This window comes from Meleagris gallopavo, chromosome 8 (assembly GCF_000146605.3).
Source record: "Meleagris gallopavo isolate NT-WF06-2002-E0010 breed Aviagen turkey brand Nicholas breeding stock chromosome 8, Turkey_5.1, whole genome shotgun sequence".
In the NCBI taxonomy this organism is placed as follows: domain Eukaryota; kingdom Metazoa; phylum Chordata; class Aves; order Galliformes; family Phasianidae; genus Meleagris; species Meleagris gallopavo.
In genome coordinates this window covers 10974993-10988384 of record NC_015018.2, presented here as the reverse complement: position 1 = coordinate 10988384, position 13392 = coordinate 10974993, and the positions used below count along the sequence as shown (strand labels likewise).

The window sequence follows — 13392 nt, the reverse complement described above, 5'->3', positions numbered from 1 at the left end:
CAAGGGGTGCCTCTTGCTGCCCTGCAGCAGTTCCTCCACCCCCTTCAGATGCTTTCATTTTCTACCCTTTTTTTTTTTTATTTTTTTTTTACCTTTGGTTTTTACAGCAGTCTGGTTGTGGCAGAAATGGGCAGAGGTTTGGCCAGCTCATGGAGAGCCAGGGTGCGTGGCAGGCAGGGATGCAGTAGCCCTGTCCCAAATGTTCTTGTCTCCTACACTCCCTCCTCTGCCATGAGCAGCAGGCGGCACATCTCAGAGTTGGCCTGGTGCAGGGCAAACTCCCGGGCAGGCATGGTGCCCTGCCGGCCTTTTCGGACAGTGCTGCTCTGGTTCCCAGCAGATGTGGAGATGGTGAAGATCTCTCTGTTAGAACAAGGGAAAAGCAGGAGGTCAGGAGTCTGTGATGGTGGTGGAGGACCTCATCCACTTACCAAGATTCACACACCTGTTTGCGTGCAGAACCTTTATCTCCCATTAATTCCCTCTGGTACCCAAGAAGTCCTTCTCTTTATCAAGCACGTGGTCATAGAATGGTTTTGCTGGAAGGGACCTTAAAGATTATCAAGTTCCAACCCCCTGCTGTGGGCTGGTTGCCCTCCACCAGATTAGGCTACCCAAGGCCCCGTTCAAACTGAACTTGGGCACCTCCATGATGGTTCTAGAGGAAGCATGTGGTTGATGAGACCTTTCCCTGCCCTGCAGGATAAGGGAGAGGGATATGGGGTTTGCTGTCCATTGCACACATCCCTTGTGTGGATCCCTCACTGGCTGGGTTGCTCCCACCCAACCTGTGATCAGAAGTGCAGAAGCTGGAGGAGGTTTTGTATGGGGCTCTGTGTGACACACTGCTAAGCCACTGTTCACACCAAGACTGTCCAAATTCTTTCTGGACAATGTAGTGTTTGTATTATTGCCTCATAAGACATTTTCATTATATATATTAATCCTTATATATGTTAAACCTGTCTTATGCAGCCATGCATTAAATCTTTGTTATTCTCCCATCCTTCGGCATCTGCTTTGCAAGTGGATTTCCTTCAATCTCTTTTTTTGTGTACAGTGTCATTGATTCTTGAACCTTTGGTGCCTCCAGTAAAAGCTGTTAGAGGCTGTTATATTTCAAGAGCGTCCATGAGGAAGAACTGCTGCAATGTCTGGAGTCGAAGTGTAAGTGGCAGAATAAATGGTTCCCACATAAAGCAGATTTAGCACCTGTGTTTGGTGCTGAGGACAGGTATGGTGAAGAGCTCTGTGTGGGATAAGCACTGACTGGTACTTCATGGGCCCCAACTGCAGCTTGCATCCAGAGCTTACCTGTAGGGCACCTGCCCCTCCCTCAGCTGCAGGCACATGAGCACAGGGCTGCTGGAAAACCTCAGGATGGTGTCAAAGTAGACTGAAGTCTCTGCCTCTGTCTGGCTCCTCAGGGTGGTTTGGAGGAAAGGAGCATCCAATTCTGCCTGGAAATCAATGGTGAGGCTTCCCCTGCAAAAAGGGAGAGTGAAGGTCTGGCACTGAGTTCTGGGCACTGGACAACTCCACAAACCCTTGTCTTGAGTGGTGGGATCCCTGGACCTTCTCACTTGGTGTTAACACTGGTCTTCAGTTCCTGCTCCCAGATGTTCACATCCACGTTGGCTGAGATATCAAGCCCAAGTCCACCCTGAAGTTTGACCACTGCCTGGAGACCAGACTGCAGAGGGATGACCTGGGAAATGGAGCGGATTTTACAAACCCCCGGAGACCTGTGGCATTGCCACCCTCATCTGAGATGTATAGCCGTGGTGAACAAGTATCTACCAGCAGGTTTTAGGTATGGGATTCCCTAGGTATTACCATGGACCTGCCTTGAGGCCACTATGGGGAAAGACAGTTCATCCCACCAGTACCTGGTGATGGTCCATCAGCAGGAGGTTCCCTTTGACCACGCTTGTGGGTTCCCCACTGCTCAGCAGAACCTTGGCCATTAAGTCTGTATATCCCTGGAAGAAGGTGATCGGCCGCAACTGGACATCAAAGAAGATGGCAGACATCCCAGCCGTGAGCTCTGGCCCCTCTTCCCCTTCCAAGGTGTTTTCTCCCAGCATTGACTCCATCCCTTGAGCTTCTATAGTGACCTAAACCATAGAAATGGAGACATGAGCTGCATAGAGCATGACTGAGGTGTCCATTTCAGGCATTGTGATGCTATTTGAGCTGCTACCTTTGGCCAACCATTTTGGGTAGGCAATCTTCTTCAGAACGTGGCTACCCATAAGTGACTTCTGCAGTGGAGGAGTCCTCTGGGTAGGGTGGTGAAGCCAAACCCATTGTTGTCTCTTACCTGAGCTGCACGAAGATGCCAGTCATGGCTGAGCAGCGAGAAGTCGGAGACGCTCTTTCTCAGGAACCCACCCTCCAAAAACAGCAGGTCCAGCCCGAAGGTGGAGAGCAGTTCCTTGGTGGCTGAAAGACAGAGCTACCTGATGAAGCTAAGTTATTCAGGGAGGAAATCTCTGTGCCATCTCCTTCCATTCTGGCTATAAGCAAGGGATGTGGTAGTGCATTGTTTTTCTTGCAAATGTCGGATATTTTGCCTCCACGTGTCCCCTACAAAGCTAGGCTGAGATAATTTGAAATGGGGGCTGAAGGGTGAAGATTTAGGCAGGTATTTAGCAAGCATGGATTGCTACAGTCTCTCTGAAGTTTGGCGATTTTTTTTCTTTTTAATCTCAGTACAAGAGAGCTTATTAAAAGCTCAGTAAAAGAGCTTATTAAAAATACCAATGGAACTGAGGAATGGGGCTAAATATTTTGACTTATCAGGGAGAGAACTAACTCCCACCTACAGCCTACTCCTGGCTTCCTTTCCAGCTGAAGTTCCTCTTTCAAATCAGCAAGATACGGGAAAAGTATGTGGTGTGGTCTAACCCGCTTTCAACTCAAAGCAGGGGCATCAGAGGGAAGCAAACATCTAGTGGTAGCAATTGGCCAATTGGTGGTGCTGGAGACTGCTCAACCCAAGATCTTGGGGGTGTTTCCTGAAAGCTGAGGTCTCTGCTGCAACCTGCCCTTCTCCACCAGCCCTCCTTTGCTTCTTCAGGGGGCTGTGTCCCTGTGATGTCACCTGTCAGAGGTCCTGAGAAGGAGGAGGAGATGCCAGCTTTCGAAAAGTGGTTGTAGTTGTTTATCCGAGGGTCTCTCAAGATGTCATTCATTATCTTCCTGGAAGCGAGAGGGATATGGTATGAAAAGATTGGGAGGATAGGAAAATGTGAGTGAACTGTACAAAGAAAGGTAGGAAATACAAATTTCAGAGCTATTTGCTGACAATGCAAGCAAAGAAGGAAATGAGCAGTCTGCGGCTATCCTGGTATTCCCCTCTCCTCTATAAACTAGGATAAACCATCTGAATATTTTTGTGCAGCTTCTGCTTAGCTCTGAAAACTGTTAGTGCTGGCTTGTTCTGTGCAGATAGAGAGATTAATGTGGTTACACACTGTGTGCTGCACCACAGGCCGCAGTGTTGACCTCCAAGGACTGCTGAAAATATGAGCCTGGATCCGCAGCTCAAAATCTACAGTGAAGTGTTGGGAAGGACAAAAAGCAAAACTCACCTTGCTGGGTGGTGGTTGGCTTGCAGGCTGCTCTGCACCTTCAGCAATAGGAAAGTTGCTGCTTCTGTTCCCAGCTGGTGAGCGGCCAGCAGGATGTTGATGACATCCATGGGCAAGGGTGTGTTATCCAAGAGGATTTCCGCGGCAGCCAAGCGGCATGTTTTCTCGTAGCTCTTCCTCTTCTCATGGAAGATCTTCCTCATTGCTCTTTTCACCTGACGTGAGAGGGCAGTTTGAGGGATGACATCAGGGTCCTGGCATGCAAGTGGTGGGAAGAGGAGCTTGATGTTAGGTACCTCGCTGGTGATGTGCTGGGCAGGGAATTGCCGCAGGGAGCTGATAGCTGCAGCTGTCACGGCTGTGGGACCTTTCTCTGCGTGCTCCAGGAGGGTGGGGATGGTGCTGGGGAGCTGTGTGTTCCCCAGGGCCAGCAGGTGGGTGACTGCCTCGTGCTCCTTCTCGGCACTTCTCAGCCCCGTGAGGATGGTTTCCATGCTGTGCTCCACCTCCTTGTTGGGTTTGACAAGAGAGCAGAAGTCAAGGAGAGTGAGGTGAGGGTGAGGGGAAGTTTTAGTAACCCCAAAGCAGCTGGAAGGCTGAGGGACCTGAGCTGGGTTTGCAGGACTCACCTGCAGCCCGCACAGCTGCTGCCGGCACAGCTTGCCAACCAGAGAGCCCAGAGCCACCATCCCTGTGTCCCGGACCTCAGGTACCATCTGCTTCCCATCCAGCTTGTCCTGGGCAGAGCAAGGAGCATTACAGAATGGGAGAAAATGGGGCAAAAGAGAAAGGAGGAGAGTGTTTCAGCTGCTATTTCAAAGCATTTATCAGAAAAGTAAGGAAAAGCTAGTTCTTACCTGCCTTCAAGGAGGGGCAATGCATGGCTTGGCAGGCTAAAATTTTTCAGTAGCTCTAATTAAGCTTTCAATGTTTGTAATGCATTGATATAAAACACTTTCTGCTAAACGCTTATCCTCTGAGGAGCACTACTCTCATTGGCAGCATCCCATTAAAAGCACGTGAAACAATCACATAAATAGGAAGCTCTATTTCTACAGATATATTTCAGTCTGTATGTATCGATATATACTTTTTTTGCCATTCCTTCTGGACTGAAAAGGTGGGAGGACCCATCCTGGGCTTTTGAGGGGTAGGCTGAAGGAAGCTGTGAAAAGTCAGTTCTCAAAGTTGAGAAGAGACAGAAAAGTTACTTTGTTGGCTGATGAGATGATGTCACCAAAGCCTTTTGAGAAGTTTACATTGGCTAACCTTGCTTTTAAGGAACGAGTGTAGTATAGTGGCTGAAAATTTCCCATTGTGCCTGTAATGGGAGGCTTTGCCAGGAAAGCTACGAGAGAAAATTGGTGGGGTGGGCAAGATCAAAAGATGGGTTCAGGCCTCTCTGAAAGGAATATCCCCACCTACCAGCACCAAACGCAGCAGCTCTTTTGTAGGCCGGGGAGAGAAGGCTGCTGCATAGAGGAATGTCTCCAGGAGGGACCTGGGCTCCTTGCTGAAATCCAGGAAGTCTGAGAGAGCTGCCAAGCTTGGCACCGACTGTGCGGCCACTGCTGCCTCTACCGTGAAGGGGCTGGGGCAAGAGGAGCGAGATCAGTGGTGCCATTAGTGACCCCGCATGCTGTGGTCCTACACAGTATTTACTGGTGCAGAAAGCCCCTTTTGGAGGGCTAGCTATGGGGAGCCTCACAGCATGTCCTCAGGTGCTCTCTTCAGCAGCTGCAGCACATCTCTCTTCTTGGCACCACGCAACATCTGGATGAACCTCTGGAACTGCCATGTAGTTGCTACCTTCGAGACGTCCATTTTGACACGCTGCCTGTCAAAGGTCTTCAGATAGACCCTCAGCTGGAAGGACAATGTTTGGTGGAGTTCAGCTACTTCCTTTTACATCCTGGATTACGGGATCATGTTTATACTTCAGGAAATATTTAGGAGTGGAAGTGGCCCTATGGATGTGTGGGTCCTTGTCAGCGTGACTGGATTTCCTGAGCTCAGATCTGGGATGTGTTTAAACTGACTGGATGTGCTAGCTGTGCACAGTATCAATGGTTTGACCCCATATCCCACAGCCAGGGGGTAAACACGTGGAGGCTTATGGGGATGCATAGAGCCACTGACCGAAGGGCAGTGGGTGCAGCCCCTCCTGAAGGGCAGGCTGGCTATTGCCAGGGGCTGGTGCTGTCCCTCCGTGCCAGCCAGCATATTCTCAAGGCTCTGTTCAGCTGCCACTGAAGGACCTGATGTTGAGGACACCAGCTTGAGCTCCTGCCTGTTGAGAGAGAGCAAACCACTGAGAGGTACTTCATCCTTCACACCCTTGTTTGGAGGATGGTTGGGATGATGGAGGTTTGAAGAAGGAGATGCAGGCTGAAAGCTATCAAGAGGTGTCTGATGTGGCCTCCATGAAGAAAATAGCTTTATCTTCATAGATGTATGTTCATCATGTGCCCAATTCGGGATCTTGTAAGGCAACATCACTCACCTTGAGCTGATTTTGACTCCAGTGGTGGACCTCAAGACTAGGGACAGTGTGTGGTTCTCCTCTGCCAGCACCGACTGCAGCAGGCTGTCCTTCACCACGTATAGGCTTCTGCTGGAAGGCTGCCACTGGATGCCAAACATCTGTAAAAAGGGAAAACAAGAAGGAAAAGAGATCAACCATTCCTCTCGCCGTCTCCCTGGTAGAACTATCTCCCAGCTTCTTCCACACTTTTGAGCTGGAAGTGCTGGGCAAGCTCTCACTGATGCACTGTTGAGGAGAGGTAGCCATGAAAGCTGAACTGTTCCCAGTTTCCCTTAACGGTTGTAACCTCTTGTTCTGGAGAAAACTCTATTTCCAATAAATGCTCTGTGCAGAACTTATTTTCTGGAGTGAGTTTGCCATAATTCACATCCAAGAAGTCTTTGATTATATCAACACTTGGTGTGTGCCAGGTGTCAAGACCTTTCCAAACCTCACGAGGAATCTTAGTGGCAATGTGTGTGGGTTTTTTTTTTTTAAAAACTACAAGAATTTAATACAATGTAGAAAAAAAACCAAAACAAAACACAAGGCCCATCAATTTTAACCAGGGCTGAAACAGCTGCATGGAGATCTGCAGTTTCTTATCTTTATGCTGGGGTCTAACAGCTGGAGTCCTGTCAAAGCCATTCTGCTGGGAGATTTTGGGAGGGACTTCGCTGATATGCTAGTCATAAGCTGAGCCACCACCACCAGAGCAATGGACTTGCTTCGTTCACGGAGGCATATCCCATTTTCGGCTTTGTACAGCTGAGGAGATCTTTTGTCTTTACTATGGAGTTGTTGGACACGGTATATGTGACCTGGCAGCTTCCAGAGGCATCTTCCTGAAACACAGATAAACACCACCCAGCAGAAATACTGGTGGACATTTTTCCTTCATCCAGGGGAAGATGATTTGGTAAATGCGCTCATTCTTATTGTTGTTTACCACCCCTACCTCCACGATGGTGCCAGTGTGAGCCTGGAGCTGGAGCAGACTGACAACACCTCGCTTCAGGTTGGTGATCAGGGTGCTTTCTGTTTCATCCCCATACAGGGCTTTGATCTGGGAGGGAGAGACCTGGCATCAGGCTGTGGGAATGGCTCTCCCTGTGGAAAGGCATCTCCCCTGCAACCCAAGCAAAGAGTTCACATCCCAACATTGGGACTATTTTGGAGGATGGGGTGACACTGGACTACAAGAGCTCTGTGCTGCTGCACCCACCACCTCATTCTCCCCCTTGTGACCTGATGGGAATACAGAACCAGGAGCTCCAATGGGCTCCATAGCCAAGTAAGTTTTGCAGAAGGCCTCCAGCTGACCTTCCCACTGCTCCACGAGATGAAAACTGGCTTTTCGAGATCTGACTGCAGCTCCTTGTTCAGTGCAATGTCCATGGGAGGACCTCCAGTACCCTCAGGCTCCTGCAAGGCTTTCAGGTCTTGGATCTATGACAGCAAAAGGCAAGGATGTCTGCTGTGAAACTGCTATGCATTTTTACGGAGGAAAGGGAATGCAGCATCACTGCTTGCCATACCTGCACCTGGAGCAGGTCATCCCTGCTGGGGTCCCTGTGGAGCTGATGCATCTTGACCACAGCCTGTGCCCGCAGCCAGCCCCCAGATGGGGACAGGCTAGCCACGGGGCCCAGCTGCACGGCCAGGGCATAGTGGTAATGGTACAGCGTGCCTGGCTGGAAGGAAAGCATCCATGGGCTGCCTGGGGACAGAAGAGAAGAGGCTGTACTCCTCATATCTTATGTTTTCCTTTTTTCCCCTCCTGAGCAGATAAGTAGCTGTACAGACCCACTAAATCTTAATTAAACTGCTGACATTGTGATAGGGTAAAATGAAGCTGTGGGTCAGCATTGGGCCAAAGCCCCTCTTTGCATTATACTGATTTGCTCATAATTAGTTGGGGTCACCACTCTTGTTCCTGTACACACACAATTTGGGGTAAGCAGCACCTTTGCAATGATACGTTCTGTCTGATCTCTTTTCTAAAACTCTAAACTCTCCTGCAAATCTGATCTACTTATTGACCTTTGGCTTTCATTCTCTCCCCAGGAAGAACCTTCACCATCCCCAAATTTTGCCATCCCTCTCCATCCAGAGTCATTTGCAGGGTCCATTGGCGTGGACCCACTGTGCAGTGCCCCTTACCTCTTGCTGTGCTCAGGAAGGAGAAGCAGAGCAGGCAGATGTAGCCCCCAACTGCCCACCACTCCATTCTGGGCTCCAGAAGATGAGGAAGGAAGGGAGACAGGACAGGACAGGACCTGACCTTCTCTCCCTGTCCTCACGCCACACACCCAAGGAAAAGCAAATAATTAAACCTCTGCACCCACCCCCAGCAGCAGAGGGTTTGGAAATCAGCTGAGCTTTGCCAAAGGGCAGCAGCAGGGTGGGGGAAGCTGCGAGAAGTATTTTGGGTGGAGGGAAGCCCGTTGGTTTAACATGCACTGGTGTGACGTCCTTCTTGTTCTTCTGAGGGTCTTTCCACAGCCAGCAGAGCAAGAGAGGCATCTCTGGAGGATGATAGGACCTGCTGCCTATCCCGGACACTGCTGCATGGTGATGTTAATCTCCCTCTAATGGCATTTATTTAACTCCATCAGTATGCAGAAAATCTAATTCCCAGCTTTGATGTGTGACTTTGAAGTGAATCCTTCCCTCTGCCAAACAGCTTCATCTGGCGCTGCAGCAGCTTCTGACCCTGAAGGCCAGCCTGGAGACTATTGTGTGGCAGTGGTGAGGATAGAAATGGGACAAGAGCCCCAGCCTGGCTGTCCCCATCCTTCGGGCCAGCAGGAAGCCCACCTGCATGTCCTGCAGATCCCTGTACTATTGACAGGGCAGCACAGCATGGATGGGCACGACAACCAGGTCGTCGTGCCCCTGGCTGCATGGCTGCCAAGATGTGACACCAGATGGACTTTGGCCATGGCAGTCATCATGCCCAAGGCTGAGCCCAGACGTAAGCAGAATGGAGGTAGAAATGGAGGTAGAATAACAACTGCATTGAGGTACGTCCATTGCACGGTGCTGGCATGGGTCTGCACATGCCATATGCACCTCTGGAAGGCAGCGGGGGACAGATTCTCACCAGAAATATCCCTGGGAACTGGTGAGACCCAAGCTCTCTTCACACTAGGACTACTAGTTTTAAAGGAAGGTGGGAAGGAGGAGAGAGAGGCTTCCTAAGGACAGCCTATAGAGGTTCTGAGTCCCATTCTGAGTCACAGATAATTCTTGCTGTGTACAAGAATCTCATGAGAACAGATCTGTCTGCTAGCTCAAGGAGTGAGAGATGGTTGTGTCAAACCAGTTCTTGGTTTGGCTCTGATCCCTGTGTTTCCCTTGCTGGGAGCACAGGCTTCGAGTGCTGTGTTGCTGGGATAGGGCTCGTAAGGATGTGAGATGATGAGTCTATGTACAGTGAGAGAATGTTGGGCAGGCCTGGGATGGGAGAGCTGGTCTCTGAGGACATGGGAATCCTAGTGGTTATTCCAGCACTAAGCCGTGCAGCCTGACTCCTGTTTGTGTTGGCCCATGGCTTCCCCACCCAGACTCCCACAGTACGATGGGTGAAAATGCGAATGGCCAAGCCCTGATGCTACTCTATTTTGCCTGAAAGTCCTAGAGAGCAGATGCCATAGGGGGTCACTATTTGATGCTCATCTATATGGGGTCCAGATGAAGAGACCTGGTGGCCATCAATTTGCCTAGGAAGACCCCACCCATGGGAACTATTTGCCCAGGAGGACCTCAGAGCCAGGTGTACCCCAGGGCAAAGCTGAGAGCACTGATGGGCTTTTGGGGCCCTGAGCAATTTCCCTGAGGCCCCCACCAGCTCCTAGGCACCAGAGCACATGTAAGCCTAGCATCCAAGTGGGCTGGGTTTCTTAGCCTTCCCTGTAGCCTTGGTTGCTGCTCTGTCTGCCCCATATCTGCTGCTCTGGGGTGCACCCAGACCTGCTTTGTGCCTTTGAGGAGCATTGATTGAACCTCCTGTGAGCACTCGGCTCAGATGGTTTAAGACTGACCTGCCCTAGGTTACTCCAGCCATCCTACTTCTCCCTGCAGGCGGGTTGTGCTGCCTGGGGCAATGGGTCCCCTGGGAAGCTGTGGTCATTCCCAAAGTATCCGTTCTCCTGCTTCCCCACACTGCAGGTCCTGTAGTGAGACGTGACCTGTGGCTTTCTGTTGCAAGGTTGCTTTATGTTGGGCACCTGGGTCTCACTGGAGAAAACTTCTATTTCTATGATAACGCTTTTTCTAAGTCCTTGAGGTAAAAAACTATGCTTGGTAAAAAACCAATGGGACAGAGAGCTGCTGGAAGATCTTCCACTCTGTGTGTGCTTCTCTGGCCTTGGGTCCTGAGATCCGATGAGGAGATGCTGGTATTGGGCTTGCAGAGGTAGGAGTAGCCAGAGGACACGAACATGCACCAACATGAGGCTTTTCAATTTAGCCATGAATTTTTCAACGTGTGCAGTATCATCAGCAATGTCTTTGTTTGCATGCTGGGATGTAATTACCAGATTACCCTTTGTGTTGGGCATCCAATTACTTTGCTGAGCATCCCAATGTCGAAAGCGAGATGTTTTATTTACCAGTGTGGCTGGAGCTGGCTGGCTATGGGAGCACGCTCTGTTAACGTGGGTGACCAGAGCTGCCCATGCTGGGATAGAGTTTCATAGCAACGTTTTGGCTGGGGAAGAACACCAAGATCACCCATTCCAGCCATGAGTCAGACCTACTGAGTCTCACCACTGACCCATGTCCCTTAGCAAAACAGCTGCTCACAATTCCTGATGCCGCTGAGAGCATAGCTGTCGCGTGGTGATGGCAGTGCACAAAGCCATGGGCTGTCCTGGGAGTGGTGAATAAAGCCACGCGTGACTTTGTTGCAGTTTTTGTGTTCCAGGGCAGCTTGCTCTTCAGCTAGTGCTTGATCTGCCGTTCCTCAGGCAGAAGGAGATCCTGGAGGCTCTGACACGTGTGTGTCATGGTGCTTGCCAACCTGCTGCTGTGCTCTGAGGCTGGATGTGGCTCTGGGAGGGCCAGACTTTGCCTTGTGTTGTAGTGGCTCCTGAAAAACCCTGAGTGCAGCTGGGGAAGCTCCTCTTCCTCTCCATTTAGAACTGATGTGCAACTTGTGAGGCGTTGAGCCAACTCCCGCTGCATTTTATTTACATTTTTACAATTAAACAAGTGGTTGATAAGATTGACGAGAAAGATACGGTTTAGGAGCCTGTTAGACAGAAACCTCTGATCTCTGTGGATGATTTACAGAACAGTAGGCTACAAAGACTCTCCAGCGTGAGATTAATCAATAGTAACATGCTCACTGACATGTCACTTCTTACAAGCGGTTCATCATTCATTTAAATGCAGAAGCTATAGTGTTTGTTGAATCCTCAGCTGAGCGGTGGAGAGTATTCCTGTCTGATTTCTTTTCCCCGGTTCTTCCAGCAAGAGCAATCAATCATATTTGAGGAAGTGTTTTTCCTCTGTGATCATCTGTCGTTTATGGGGAAACAGTATCCAGGGGCCTTAATTATTTAATCCATGTTGCTTTCTTCCTCCGCATGTGAGGTCTGGGTGCTGGGCTGAGGAATGGAGCCAATACCGATTCTGGGCTGCACGCTGGGATTTTTTTATTTTTTTATTTTTTATTTTATTAAATGAAAGGCCAATACTGGAGAGTCAGCTCCCTCTATGGTCAACAGAGGGAGGGACACCTCTCTTCCTTCAGGGGCTCTTCAGGAAGGAAGAGATGATATAAATGATGTCTTGCATCTTCCAAAAGCTATGGGGTTAAGTCCCTCTCCAGGTGATATATCTGTCAAGTGCATGAGCTGGGAATCGAACCATGACCCTGGGCTAATGCACGTTGTGTAACAAAAGGTGTGAAAGCATTTGCAAATGAACGAAATCAGCTCCACCATGGGGCTGCTGACAGCAACTTGCTGTGATTAGACTTTGGAAGGGGACCAGAAGTGCTACAGCACATCTGTGCAGTGAATCCAATGGCTGCAGATGTGGCTGTGTCACAGGAACCAGGCCCTTGTGATGCTTGGAGAAATCAATGGGAAACTAATTGCTGTGCTGCAGGAACAGCAATTTGAAATGAGAGATGTTACCACTGCTTTGAGCCCAGGACCACAAAGTTCTTGTTGCAGCAACCCCAATCTACTTGGAAAGGTGCCTCTGGCCTCCACCTTGGCCTTGGCAAGCATCGTGTTCTCCCAGCTCAAACAGCTGCTCCTGGGAAGAATCAGAAGCTGTCTCGGTTGTGGTTGGCTTGTCTGGCCACAGCTTGCACTGCCTTCTAGCTTGGACTCAGCTTATTCTATGGCAGAGTGGTAAGAAGTCTTGTCCAATTATATTAACACTTACTGATCTAATTCAATCCAAAGGTAGAACGGTTGCCATCACACTGGAAGCTGTTTTCTCTTTGATTTTGCTGGTCAAGTTTGTTTTTATGGTCTATTTTACCACTTGGTGAGCATCACTCACTAACATCACCCCAGAAAGTATTTATCCTCTAGCATGACAGTGTGCAGCTTGAACAGCTGGCCGAAGGCAGTGCAGCAGGATGTGGTAACTCATGGCACTGCTCCAAAGTGGGCTGGCTCCTGGTGCTCAGGGTGGTGAAAGACTGCCGCAGTGCTTGTGCAAGCACTGACAGCTGGAAGTCAGCTCAAAGCATAAGAACCTCTGCTCTGATGCACCTTGGCACATTTTGTTTGTGCTGTGCAATTAAGATCTCCTTTGCATCACAGCCCATACACTTCCCACTGCAGTGTGAGCCAGTTGCCACTGAGCCACGCAGGACGCAGCTCGGATATGGCTGCTGGTGGCAGAACGAAGGATGTTGAACTGTGTTCTTGACTGCTGACTTAAATGGGTGACAGGAGCAAGGCAGATCTGTAAACAGCCAAAAAACTCCCTAGTTTGGATGGGGAACTTTTCGGCTTCCTGCACACAGAGCGTGCTTTATAAGAAAGGACAGCAATGTGGTACCCGAGTGCATCTGAGAGTGCCAAAGGCTGCCTCCTAGCAGCAACGTGACCTTTAATTTTTTTGGCACCTCTCTGTGTATGTCTGGAGGCTTTCCTGAGGCAGTTGAGGCTGGGCTCGATGCTGACATTGCATGCACACAAATGCACCAGGAACACAGTGCTCACACTACTGCCACTTACTTCAGCCCATTCTTTTGTGCCGCCTGCCCTTAAACACCGAGAGCCTTTAGAAAGAAGAAAA

At 49.8% G+C, this 13392-nt stretch overlaps 1 protein-coding gene across 1 annotated transcript; it reads right to left on the bottom strand.

Moving 5' to 3' along the window:
• Nucleotides 1-67: 67 nt before the first annotated feature.
• LOC100545586 (microsomal triglyceride transfer protein large subunit-like) lies at nt 68-8443 on the bottom strand. Its single transcript, XM_010714308.3, has 18 exons — nt 8284-8443; nt 7659-7840; nt 7444-7569; nt 7079-7186; nt 6849-6965; nt 6100-6239; nt 5736-5886; nt 5305-5462; nt 5022-5187; nt 4226-4333; nt 3893-4105; nt 3597-3811; nt 3107-3204; nt 2324-2445; nt 1890-2117; nt 1584-1708; nt 1315-1485; nt 68-363 (listed from the first exon to the last, which is right to left on the bottom strand). The coding sequence occupies exons 1-18, from the start codon at nt 8348-8350 to the stop codon at nt 213-215; spliced, it is 2646 nt and encodes an 881-aa protein (XP_010712610.1). The 5' UTR covers nt 8351-8443; the 3' UTR covers nt 68-212.
• Nucleotides 8444-13392: the final 4949 nt, after the last annotated feature.